The sequence below is a fragment of the Chaetodon trifascialis genome, chromosome 20 (assembly GCF_039877785.1).
Source record: "Chaetodon trifascialis isolate fChaTrf1 chromosome 20, fChaTrf1.hap1, whole genome shotgun sequence".
Lineage (NCBI taxonomy): Eukaryota > Metazoa > Chordata > Actinopteri > Chaetodontiformes > Chaetodontidae > Chaetodon > Chaetodon trifascialis.
In genome coordinates this window covers 13,592,165-13,605,431 of record NC_092075.1, presented here as the reverse complement: position 1 = coordinate 13,605,431, position 13,267 = coordinate 13,592,165, and the positions used below count along the sequence as shown (strand labels likewise).

Genomic DNA, 13,267 nt, shown 5'->3' with positions numbered 1-13,267 from the left:
AGGCGCTGTTACTAACTTTTTAAAAACTTCTGAGGAATAAGCTTATTATACTAAGAGGTAGATGAGCTGATTGAGACCACTCACTGTATGTCCATTATGAAGCTACAACCAGCAGCTGGCCGACTTAGCTTAGCATAAATAATGGATATAGGGGTAAACAGCAAGCCCAGATCTGTCCCATGGTAACAAAATCCATCTCCTAACACATCTAAAGCTCATTAAGTAACACGCTGTATCTTGTTTGTTTGATCCATACATAATGGCAGCTTATGCGGCTGCTTTCCCCGTTTCCAGTCTTTGTGCTAAGAGAGATTAGCCAGCGGCCAGTGGTAGCCTCGCTTCATACTTACTGTACATGCATAAGAATGGGATCGATCTTCAAAATTACTCCATTACAATGTGCTGCATTTAAACATTTACTAGTAGAGTACTGAAGCATTAGCTGCACAGCAAATGTGTGGTAAAGGCAAAAGTACTTATGCAGAGAGGCTATTTTTAACGACTCATTAATATGTAAGCAGCATTCAATGTTATAGCTGCATGAGGCGGAGCTAGTTTCAACCATTTTATAGATTAATGTGACTCATGCATTGCAGAATTTTACAGTACAACAACATGGAAACACTCCATTTGAGGTCAGGCTTCCTAAAAATTAGCTTTCCACCATTGTTCCTCGCCGTAAAGGCAGACCGACATCTCACAACCCTGGAGTTCTCATCACTGCGTCATTGTGTCCAAATCACTATTTTATCGGCTTGTCACCGGAGCAGCTGTTAGTTGACATCACAAATTATAGTGTTGCTTCCAGGTCTGGTGGAGACGCATTCATTCCAGCTTTTCATTGGCATAAATCAAAGGAAACATTTTGCTTCAGTGAGTGAAAATACTTTAATCACGCAAAATTAGTTTTTTCTCTTCTCAATCATCCGTTATGACACTTAAAACACCCAATTCCTGTGGGTACCTTACAATCAAGTGGAAATGATATCAAGGAACAATAAACTTTCTGCTGTTAATTACTACAAATAAGAAATCATGGGTATCAGTTATCATTAGAGTTGACAGTCGTGTGTTGGAGGAAATGAGAGGATGCCTTTTATGCCTCCTAATAAACTTGTGATAACAATCACCGCTGCTTTAGTCACTACACTGACTGCTGTATCTGACGCCATTGTGTGTTATATTCATAGTTCTAACATATTAAATATTAATTATAGAGTTTGGAACATGAACAGAGGGTAGAAGCACGGCTTGGCTCCAAAATACAGACAGCGCTCTAGATTTTTGGATATAGAAGTCTTGATGAGTGTGGAAATCCACGACAGTTTTCAGACCCTTTTTCATTTTTTCCTAACCTTTATGGTTGTCTTTCTGTTCATATAATACATGCATCTTCAAGTGCATGCGTCCAACACTAACAAGCAAAGCTCCTCACCTGGTGATCTGAAGGTCCAGGCCTCGTCATCATCAAAGTGCGTATCCCCGGCTGTGAATCTCTCCCCGGGGAAAAAGGCGTGCGCCACGGTGCCCCCGGGCCCATCAAAGGGATATCCGTCATTGTGGTCGGCCTTAGTGAAGTCGATCTGAATGTCCGCGTCGCTTCCTGCTACTTCATGGAAGTTAAGCGGCGCGATGTCACTCCAGACCTTCAAGGCGTAGTACATCAGGGCTCGAACAGTGTCCCTGCCCAGTAAGGCCGAATCCTTAGGGAAGGTCCTCACTCTGAGGGAAGGGAGAGGACAGATGTGTGACATGAGAAAGAAAGAAAAGCAGGGATTTCACTCTCAGCTGAGTTAAAAAGCCCTGCAGCTGTTTTCACACCTGAGCAACATTCACAGACCAAACATTTGAAGGGATATAAGCTCCTTTTAAGTTTAACTGTCCAAGCTTTACTTGAAAAATTGCAATAAATGAATACAAACAAGCTGAAAACCATCACTCTTGATCTTTAAACTGCAATTTTAACCAAGCTACCAAAAACGCTTTGCCTCCTTTCAGATAACATCTTTCATGATTTCCAGTGACATTTTTGGTGTTATTATGTAGAGACTTCGGTGCCCTTTGTAGTTCTGAAGCAAAAAGGGACGGAGGTAAAAATAGCCTGCTTTTTCTTTTTTCCGCTGCCAATAAAGATGACTCCTTCGCTCTGATTTTTAGCGCGGCTTTGACGTAGTTTATTACCGAAGATTGACTCAGGCTCCCTGAAGCAGGTTCTGACTGGAATAAATTGCTCCTTTTATGAAGAACTTTCCCCTTTGTGTTTGGAAAGAAAAAAAAAATTATGCAGCATGTTAGAGCCATGTGAGTGATGAATGAGGCACACACAGGAATCTGCCAGCTTCAGTCCTTCAGTTTTCACATTTAGCTAAAGGACAACCAGTGATCTGCAGGCTCTGGGCAGGTTCGTGTTAATGCGTCCAGGTTAAGGTTACAAACGAGTGAAGCAGTGTTTTAACTTTCACTTAAAAAACTGCAGTCTGGATAAATGGGTTATGTCACCTGTTTCTCAGCAGAGTCTCTTCTCTTTTCACTTTCAGACATTCATTTGTTCACGCAAACATTCATTTGTTGCAGTCACAGATGAGTGATTTAATACATGCATCAAACTTTTTCATCCTTTGGGGTAAAACTGCTGCATTGCTGCGGCCTATCACTGCAGATTTTCACAATTACGTGTATCACGCCGCAGATATCAACAGGTAGTAGTACGGACTTCTCTTAGAAAGTGGACGTGTTGACACAAGTGTCAACACGTCCTATTAACCGGACACTGCCTGCGATGAGACCTCGACTGTATGCTCCAGGTCAGCAGCTACCTGCAGCTGAACTTTACTTGAAATTCGTGGGGGAAAAAAAAAGGGAAAAATGCCCCCTTCAAGCTCCACTGACAAGATAAGTAAATCTATCCAGCGAGGTTGTAATCTGTGTTCAGGCCTCTTTGGAGGTTTGTTTATCCATCTTTAAGCCTTTATCCCGATGACCTGCTGGCATTTTTTTTGCTTTTTTTTTTACATGACAGGACGACTTCTGAGTCACAACTTATGCTCGCCACCAGCTACATTTCAGACCTTTCATCCCCGCGTGAGCCGGAGCAGCAGCTGTTCCGACAACGTAGCTCGTAGCTGACGTTGACCAGACCTTTGCTGTCAAAGTCAAACTTCTGAACACCTGCTGGAGGAGCTCACACCAGCCAGATCTCTTTAATCTTTTCGCTCGCTTCTCGAGGCACACTGAGGCAGGCTCGCACATTAATGGAAGCTCTGTCTTGTTTATCTCGGTTTCAGATTTGTTCGCATTCATCACTGCTTACTTTTTGTCCACTCTTGAACGTTGGATAATTCATCTTGTTATTACACACACACACACACACACACACACACACACACACACACACACACACACACACACACACACACTTAAATATACATACAGCCAAGCAGACAGACAGTTATTCTTCCCTCCCTCAGCAGTCTCCATTTGTCTCTCTTGAGTTGCTGAGTTGCTCTCTTTCTCCTGTTTAGTTAATCCTTTTTTCATTTATTGTCTTTATGAGGTCATACAGATGTATGTGTGTGTACAGCGTTTGATTGATTTTCTTGTAGGTGTCTAAATATTGTAAGTGTTGTAGTGTTTATTTTTGCTGTTGTAAGCGTTCTCCTCGTTTTTCTGCGTTCAATTAATCTCTGCCTCAGAGGCAACGGGTCCTCGAACAAGCAAATATGGGTTTTTCTCTTCAATTTTATGAAAAATGTCTTTCTCTCCTACTATCTGGCAAATAAGGAAATAAAGCAGATATATTTTAATAGGTACTTTAAGTGGCTATGACCAATATTTTCAATCCTAACAATGGATCATTTGACTACTTGTATGTGACCCACTGACAAACACACAGTGACTTCTCATCCTCACACACTCAACAGCTGCCTTAGAATGTTTTAGTGTCTTTCAGCTCATTGTTTTAGTTTCCAGGCTGAGATTTTATGCCACAGCAGGCAGCTATTTTCAGCAAAAAAGGCCCTTGAATCCCTTGTTGTGTTGTTGGTGAACAAAGCGTAGCATTTAGCTGCTAAAGAGCCAGATATGTCCCTCAGGGGCTGCTGGAGAAAAGATTGTGCCCCTGTCAGTGTTTTATTTATGGTAATTGCAGGTTTAAGTCTGTCAGTCTATCCTCAGTGACAGTCCATAGAACCACTGCCGGGTTCTTATTCTTACAGTCATGACTAATGCTTTACATAAAAAAGCATTGAAGATGTCCTATGAATGTGATTCGGTATATAAATGTGCAAAAAACAGAAATGGAGATGACCATTACCAGCCCCGTATTATACAAAGGAAACTGTCACCTCTCACATCACTTCTTTTCAATAAAAGCTTTTGAAGGTCATCTTGATAGCGTCCATAGTTTCAGCCTACATTAGCAGATGCTGCTGCTCCTCACTGCTGCGCCCGCTTTAGCTGCCTGTTGTGCTGCCGCTACCATGATGTCTTTAGCACACCCAGTGATGCGAAGGAGTCCATTAGTGCGGCTAATTAATGGATTAATTAGCAAATATGTCTATGTCAACATGTTGTCACGAAACACATGGACGGCATTAGCAACGTTAGCTTAAAGCAATAAGTAGCAGGAGTTTGAAATGAGTTTTAGCTCATTAAGATGCAAATATATGCAGCAAGTCACTTCAGAATCTAATCAGATCACCTGCTCTGTGGGGAGACCTGTGGTACACAATAAGTATGTTTTTTTCCATTGATTTGTTCACAAAAATGTGCCTACACAGTCCACTTATTCATACTGACAGAGCGCCTGACCCGCACAGCAAACCGCAGTTAGCCAAGGTCACCGCTAATGGCTCAACCTCCGCAGACAATTCACCTGCTTATTAGTCCTAATTCAGACGGACAAGGGCGGGTGATTGTGCACGTCTGTGTGTTTGTGTGTGCGTTCGGGTGAATGTTGATGAGAGCGAAAGAGATGGAGAGGCAGAGTGCTTGATTTTGTCAGGGTGTAAGTATGTATGTGCATCCAAATGTGTGTGTCAGCCTGCAAGTGTGTGCATGTAATTGTGGACAAGTCAGCCAAGGTCAGAGCGGTCCTGCCCTGCATCTCCGATGAACCGGCGAGTGCCAGGGAACTCGTGTTTGGCTAAGGAGGCGATAGCTGCATCAAAAATGAACTGGGTGTCACATGTCTGTGGTGCCTCCTTTACATTTGGTGATCGTTACAGAGCATGGCAGCGATCGTGTCAGTTCGTCAATATTCCACCTTGATTTTAACAACCTTATTGATTCTGATCATCAAGTGACCAACAACGGTCAGATCTGATGTTTATTCAACAGCTTGCCCTCATGAAGTCCACACCGGTATAGAATATTTCATGCATTTTATTCCATTACACAGTGGCTTTATATATATATTTCTGTCCACTGTTGAAACAAAAAATGCTGGGCGACCATTTAATCCAATTCAAAATGCTTTGAATAATTCAGTGTTTCTGCCCTTTATGGCACAGCACAGAGTTAGTTTTAAGGTACAGTGCAGTGTCTGAAAATGGAAATAGAAGTGTTCTGGCATTTCTTTGTATGCAACAGGTGAACTGAGCAGGTATACCTCATATCAACCTTCATGTGTTCTTTTCCAGGACACAAATAAGTAGCACATTTTCTTTCTTTCTTGACAGAGTTTCTGCCTGATTTCAGCCTTTGATTTGAGGCTAACCGCTAGGCTAACCACTCTAGCTTCATACTTAGCTTCCAGACATGAGAGAGGTATCAAACCTTTCATGTATCTCTGGAAGAAACTGAATAACCGCACTTTCCAACATGTCAAACTATTCTTTTAAGGCACTCTTGATCTCCCTCCTCTTTTGCTGCATGCTTGCTGCCACGCCAAACATCTAGACTGTACATATTCTGTATTTAGAATAATCTGTTCCAAGAGAGCTGGCTGACTGGACTACATCAAAATATTATGTTGTGCATGCGTAACTCTTGTGGAACTTTAATTGGACTGTTCATCTTCATGGCTAACGAGTCAGACTGCTGATGACAGTGGAAAGCTGCGGTGAAGTGTTTGTGGGCGATAGGTTAATGCAGTCACAGGACATATCTCTGCAGGGTTACCCCAGCTCAGCGATATAAGACCGAATTTGCGGCTCAAGCTGATGACTGTGTGAACATGTTTATTTTCTTGAAATTTCATGACCGTGACTGATGAGCAGTTTGAAAGTGATAAGCACATGAGCTTGCAGAGTTTGAAAAAATTGTTGCGGAAAACTGCCGATGTAAGAGTTTTTTGGCGGCAACAAAAAGCAGGAATCATCAGCGGCTGAGGCCTGTTTAACAGCAACAGAGCTCCTGAGTGTGCATCATTGACCCACAAATAAATATCTGAGAACAGAGTGCGCTGTCAGACGTTTCCACATCAATCAAATATAATACCTCCATAAAGAACTGCTTACATCAAAGAACACCCCGACACTACTGAGCAGGCAGACTGTGAATCTTTCGCTATGGTGCTTAACTGGCAAACAGAGGATGGAAGAGGAGGAAACGGCATGAGGAAGAAACAGAGGAAAGAGGCATTGTTGCAGACTGGTGGGAAGGAAGAGCAAAGAGATGATTCTTCATCAAATTTGCAACTTTGACTATTTGTAATCTTGCTGTTTTATATTTATTATTTAACAATGGGCTCTGTGAGCGGTTTGATGTGTTTTACTGGGCAATCAAAGCAATATATGAAAGGGAAAAGTTCAGTATAATGAGGTCTGTAATTTCAAACACGTTATAGTTTTTAATCTGGGATTAAAAATACAAAAAGAAACTATTTTTCACCGATAGTGAAATCAACCTTTGTGCAGATACCATTCCCACAGAGGTAATCAGACGATAACTTTCTTCAAATTTGTAAGCAGCAAACAACTCGACGTCTTGTAAAGTAGGATGTGCTTGTTTCAGAGATATTGGATTTGTGGAGATGTTTGTCTCTCTTAATTTCCCTTGTCTGAAAGGAAATGTTCAATTCACCAAGTTGGAAGAAAAAGCTCGCTATTAAGTGGATATAAACACGGGCTCTGGAGACTGCTGAAATCATTTTTGAATCAATAGGAGGGGGGCGATGTTTTGCAATGCATTTTATGTGCAATGCATTATTTGGGCAAATTAATGACAGCCTAGTCTGCCGGTAAAAAAATGTGCAATGGCAGGAAGAATGGCAAATAAATCCTTACACGCACACATAATACACAATGCATCCTTTCAATGGGCTGCTTTTCTATTGCACTAGAACAGAATGAGATTAATTTCCCTACAATCAAGATAATGGATGTGACGACAAGTTAATGTAATAAAGCTTCTAGTTATCATATACGTAAAATGGCTGTGGGGATCTTTTTCACAGCTGTACAGAGACCGTGTGCTCAAAGGGAGTTTTACATCTCATCCGACAAATGTAAAACTTCTTTTATTGAAAATGTGACCCTTGCAAGCCAAACTATGTTATAAATACATAATGAGGAGACAAATTAGTTTTGCCATTACAGACTCTGTTATGCAATATAGTCTGGCTGGTTGAAATCTGAGGGAAAACAACAGTCCAATTACAATATGTTGCTTTTTTATATTGGGATAGTGCTTCAAAACAGTGTCTAGGTTGGTGTTTTCCCTCACAAGTAACTTTTAATTGCCATAAAAGTGTTTGAGCGCATCTCAGGGCCTCAGCACTTCACCTACTGCAGATGGATAAAAATGCGACGAGAGGAGGCAAAAGGTTTAAGACTGTGCATGAGAGTGCAGTGGATGTTTCTGAGAGGGAAAGTGATGATTTTACACCTCACAAAACAGCAGGCAATAGTCCACAGAGAAGCGAGCAGGGAACCATACATTTTTCACATCAAATAAAAAGCCTGGATAAAAAAATGCCTTCATTAAATGAAACCCTCAAAAACACTCCCGAGGCAGCAGTTCTGTATAGAATATCAATGTTTTGCTATGTTGTGCTATTGATAAACCACACCATATGGAAACCTCTGAAAATGTGACTGAATGTGAAATCAAAAAAATAATCCACAGGTGTTTATAATAAAAGCACGCTAAATTTACCATCTGTTTTGTGGCAGGAGCTCCAGGCTGAAAGAAAATTTACAAAAGACACAAGGCCTATATATCTCAATTTCCAGCCAAACTTGGCTGAGAGCTGCGAGTAGAAAGGTGGCTTCACTGGACTGAAAAGACTGCTGGAGTGGGGCTGAGCTGAAGGCACCGTGAGACGCGTGATTGGCAGGAGGAGGATGGGGGGGAAGGAGCGAGAACGAGGGAGCGAGTGATGAGGAAAAGCAAAATGTTCCAGTCATAAAACAGCAGGTCTTCGCTGCAGTGTGCACGCTGGTCCCCTGAAGCAGATGTTGACTCTGTACAACAGTTTTGGGTGCTGCAGTGTGATGCTGGATTGCTGCCACACGGTTTTCCAGGTCACCTTATGAGAGCCCCCATGAAATCATATCTTGACCCAAAAAAGAAAGTCTGTATCTCAGACTGAAAGCCTGCAGCGGGTGGATGTGGGGGATTATTTCAACAAGGCAATGCCGCGGGGACAGTCATCAGGTAATTTATTATCAATACGCCATAACCATCCTGCCCCCTGTGACAAGTGATTCATCCCTCTGAACTCAGCCCTCTGGCAGTCTGATGTGTTACTTTGCAAACCAGTGTGGAGCAGGAAACTCAATACTCTGTGCTGAAGAAGCTTGCTTTCCCCCAGTTGATCCTGAACCAGCCCATCACGGGGAAATGCGTTTATACTGGACGATTCTGTACCTCATAATTTACATCCCACGCCAACGTTCAGTGCCAGCGGAGGAAGCGATGAATGCTTCATATGGCGAGGCAGAAAGAAAAGTAGTATCCATGGTAGAAACACCAAACAGCAAGGAAAAACGACCAAATCAGCTAAATCTGAGCAAGGCAGCTTAATCAGGCAGGTAACCCCTGTGGGGTTTGTAGTGGCGTGGACAGTAGGACAGTAGAGGCTGATGGGAATGTCATTTGCAGGTATTTGGCCAAAGACCAGAGAACTGGACAAAATCCAGCACTGACCTGATGAAAAGTCATGAAATCACAAAAGTTGATGATATTAAAACCTAAACGTGCGGACTGACAAACAGACTGACAGACCTACATTGCCACCCCTATATATCTATTTCAAATAAAACATTTGTTCTGTGCCTTTCATGCTGAATCTGGCAAAAACAGAAACTTCTTTGAGCTTTTCCTCCTCTCCCTGAATGTAACTGCTGATGTGTGAACCAACCGCGCTGATTTTTAGATCTCAAACACTTCTCAAGATCAGTCGGAAAGCAGACGGATACATGTTTTTTAAATCATGACTCATATTCATCCTGCTGCCTCATCATCCACACCATCTTCTCTGAGCTCTACTTGATTTTCTATTCTGCTTTCACAGTAACTACCGCAGCCCCCTCACTCCCGCGTGCTCCCACAGCCGTCTCATCGTTCCTGCTTATCGACCTGTTTCTTCAATCCTCCAGTGCCCTGATGTCCTGCTTTCCCTCCGCACGTCGCTTCATTCTGCTTTTCTTCTTCCCTACCTTAGATCTATTAGCCTCCTGAGTTCATCAGTCCTCTGCAGGTTGCTTCAGCTCATCTGACCTTGATTAACCAGTACTTGATCACAAAACAGATTACTGCCACCTTTGATTTGTACTCATACTGCTACTTATAAGAACAAACCGCAACATACTGATGACTATAAATATTTAGATTGTAGATTTTTTCTGTAGTTCCTGTGTAGAAACTACTGGGCATTGGTAAACCAAACCAAAAAAAAAAACCAAACCCTTACCCATAACAGCAGCTTGTCATGTTGTTAGCTCACAGTACCAGCATCATTTTTTATTCCAACTGAAGCGCTGTGCATACACTTGCAAATCAAACTTACTTTCTTGATAAACTGTATCTCAGCATCACATATTCGGAAAGCATAACCGAGCCCTTCACAGCCCACCTGTCTGTATCAGTGTGTTCCTGCTGTCAGGTGCACACTGCAGTTTGTGGCAAGGCAACGCTGCGCTAAACTGAAAGGCCGTGCTGACCTGTCAGCTGTAAACACCTTGCCTCTCATCTAAACAAAAGCAATTCAAGCACTTAGAGCCATAAAAAGGGCTCAACACAAGAGCGTGCAATGAGAGAGGAAGAATAAAACTGAATAAAAACGATGACAGTACAGTTCCATTGTGTTCACGTGGTTACCATGTATATCGAGGGACACAAATCAACTTAATCCTACATATAATGCTCACAATTACAATGCTGTGCTGTTGTGTTGCAGGTTCACCACCCTAGTTCAGCCTGTTAGCATGCTAACATTTGCTAATTAGCATTTAACACATGCATTACTTCTGTCATACACTTAAGTACTGGACTAATTGAAAATCTTTCACCTAATGATGGCACTGCATAAACAGCAAAGGGATGAAAGTTATTACAATTCATCTTGAGGGGGGCATGATTGCAACATACCAAAATTCATCCAATAGCTGTTGGGATATTTCCATCTGGACCAAAGTGGTAGACCAACAAACTGGCAGACTGACATTGCCATCTGAGCAGCCATTCCTCTCGCAACAATTCAGACAAAGCACTGTTTTGTTTAAGGCTGGGCTAGTTGTGTCAGCACAACGCAACACATAATAAAATAACAAGGGATGGTCTTATTTTCCTCCTGCAAAGAGCCATGCAACTCAAACGGTCTGCATGCGCAGCGATACACATACTAGCAGTGACTGCACAATGCATCATTTCAGTTGGTAGTAAGAGAATAATTGCTCAGTCGCGCCATAAAACAAGTGAGTTCAAGACTGACTCTTTTCATCTGCAACAGTGCTGTTGGCTGGAGTCTGGGAAAGGTCGCTGCTTTTGAATGGGCAAAAAGAGCAGATTTTATCAAAAGTTGCAGCCTGACTGTCATGACTTCAGTCTAATAGCTGGCTGACTGAGAAGCGCTGACCCTTACACCTCTCACCAGCAGGAAGAGGACAAAGAGAGAGAGAAATCCAGCTTCATGTGGAAGTGGGCTGTGTGGGTGTGTGTTGCACATGTTCCTCTTACTGTATGCGTGCATCTGTATGTTCATGGTGAATGCGCTTGTGTGTTTGCATCTACTGCATTAAAGTGTCTGTCTTTTTGCCACAGGGGCACACACGTATTACACGAATTGGCTGCAACACCAGCTTAGATCATCTCCTTGCTGAATCACCCTCGTGGCGTGTGCGAATAAGCAGAGGCCAACCGTATGCTTCACTGCCTCTTCCTCTGCTGTCTCCCATGAAGCTGCAACCTTGACAGATGGTACAGCTGCACTTAACATGACGCCATTATTTCACCATGTACAGTATAAACTGCAGAATAATCTTTAGGAATACTACAAATGACTTTGGCCTCCGAAGAACTGCAAAGATGATGATGATGATTCCATGCAGCACTTTTACTGAAATTTCACAGGTTTTTCTAATCATTTCACATCTTATACACAACAACAGGAATTACTTTCATCATCTGAGTTTCTTTAAGGTGTCTCTAAACAGCATCTAATCCACCCAAGGATGCACAGATGGCAAAAAAGAAAAAGTGAAAATGTGATGGTTTATGACGTAAAGCTCCCTGTGTAACACCAATGTAATGTGCTGAGATGGACTGAACAGAACTGTTTAAGGCTCAGATAACCTGGTCTCACTTGAGATTGAACGATACTGAAACACAAACACTGAAACACTGAAATATGCATTTGTACAATGTTACACTCATTATGTCATTGTACCTTTAAGTCTAGTGATTTGTTTCCTCCAGCCTTGAGGGATGAATTGGAAACATTTTCAGCAGTATTTGGTGACTTCATCTGCTTGTTTTCAGTGGGTTCGAACAGTTTTACAGCTCGCTTATACACAAAAGAAGAATCCCTCATTTTTTGGAGGAGCGCACTGAGCACTTAAAGCTGGAGATATGAGCATAGCATAAAGACATTTTCAATCAATTTCCACCACAAGAACTTTCTCAAGGGACCAGAAACCTTTGGAGGAACCCAGTGCATTTCCACTGCAGGGTCTGATTTAAGTTCTGGGGACATTAGGCATCTACGGACCAAACAGTTCTGAGAACTACCCCAGAGGAATTACCCAGTGAGAACCACATACCTTCAAGGGTTTTTCTTCTGTTTGTATTTACACCATCAACAGCAATGATGAAATTACATAAGCAAGCTAACAGCTAGTACAGCAATGTAGCTTATGAGCGTCATACAACAACAACGACAATAAAGCCTGGACTTCACCATTGGTCCATTTCTTTGTGTTTTGCCATTTTACATTTTACCTGGTCTCCCTAAAAATGGCTGTTGCTGGTGCTGCATTGGCTCAACCTATTGTTCCCAGTTCTTGCAGCATGGACACAATAAAAATGCAGATTCTCAGAATTATGAAAAAGTTATTTTAACACCCAAAAAGTCCCTGCTCGGGGGGTCTTATAATGTACTTTCCAAAAGTACAGGATCTTTGGGGATGGGCCTTCCAGTGGTTGAGCACTTGCAGCATTTCAGCTCAGCCACACATAAAAAAAAAAAAAAAATCTAATTTGCTTCTTTAGATCTTGGTGGAAACGCAGACGACAATGTGCTGAAGGACCCTTTTAGTTCCTTGCTTGGGACTAAAAGTTCTGGGTACTTCGGATGGAAATGCGGCTTAAGTGATTAGTACCTTATTATGTAGTCGCCAAGCAACAGCAAGATACCTCTAACTGCCAAAAAACACATTATGATCAGGTCCACTGACTCAATAGTCTCATCTATGCGAAGCAAACTTAAGCCTTCTTTATTGCTGCGGATGTAAATGGTGACTGACGTTGATTTCTGGATGTTTTGATCCTTTCATTTTTTCAGCTGTGACCTTATAGTGTCTAGTATATTGTGTATTACATGTATCCCTACCTCCATGATAGATGCCTCTTATTCCATTTGTTCTGAGGCGTCAGGCCTCGTTTCCTGCGGCCCATTGTCACTTCTGCCTCCGAAACATCTGGCAGAGAACATCTGGGCGTTTTCATTAGACCCAGTGTGGCTTGGTCTGAAGAGGAGAGGGGAGGTCATCATTGTGTAACATTGAGAAACGGACTAACTAGAAACTAGAAACATTAATTAAGCATAATTAGTATAGCACTGTAAATGTAGCTTTATTTCTTCAGTTTTATGGCAGCTGGAAGACAA

The 13,267-nt window shown here is 42.2% G+C and overlaps 1 protein-coding gene across 1 annotated transcript in view; it reads right to left on the bottom strand.

Moving 5' to 3' along the window:
• mmp17a (matrix metallopeptidase 17a) overlaps positions 1 to 13,267 on the bottom strand; it is a 70,129-nt gene that overhangs the window by 18,995 nt on the left and 37,867 nt on the right. The window contains exons 3-4 of the mRNA XM_070988902.1: positions 12,992 to 13,127; positions 1,436 to 1,722 (exon numbers count right to left, since the gene is read on the bottom strand). Coding sequence (XP_070845003.1) covers positions 1,436 to 1,722; positions 12,992 to 13,127 — 423 coding nt within the window. The remainder of the gene's footprint in view (positions 1 to 1,435; positions 1,723 to 12,991; positions 13,128 to 13,267) is intronic.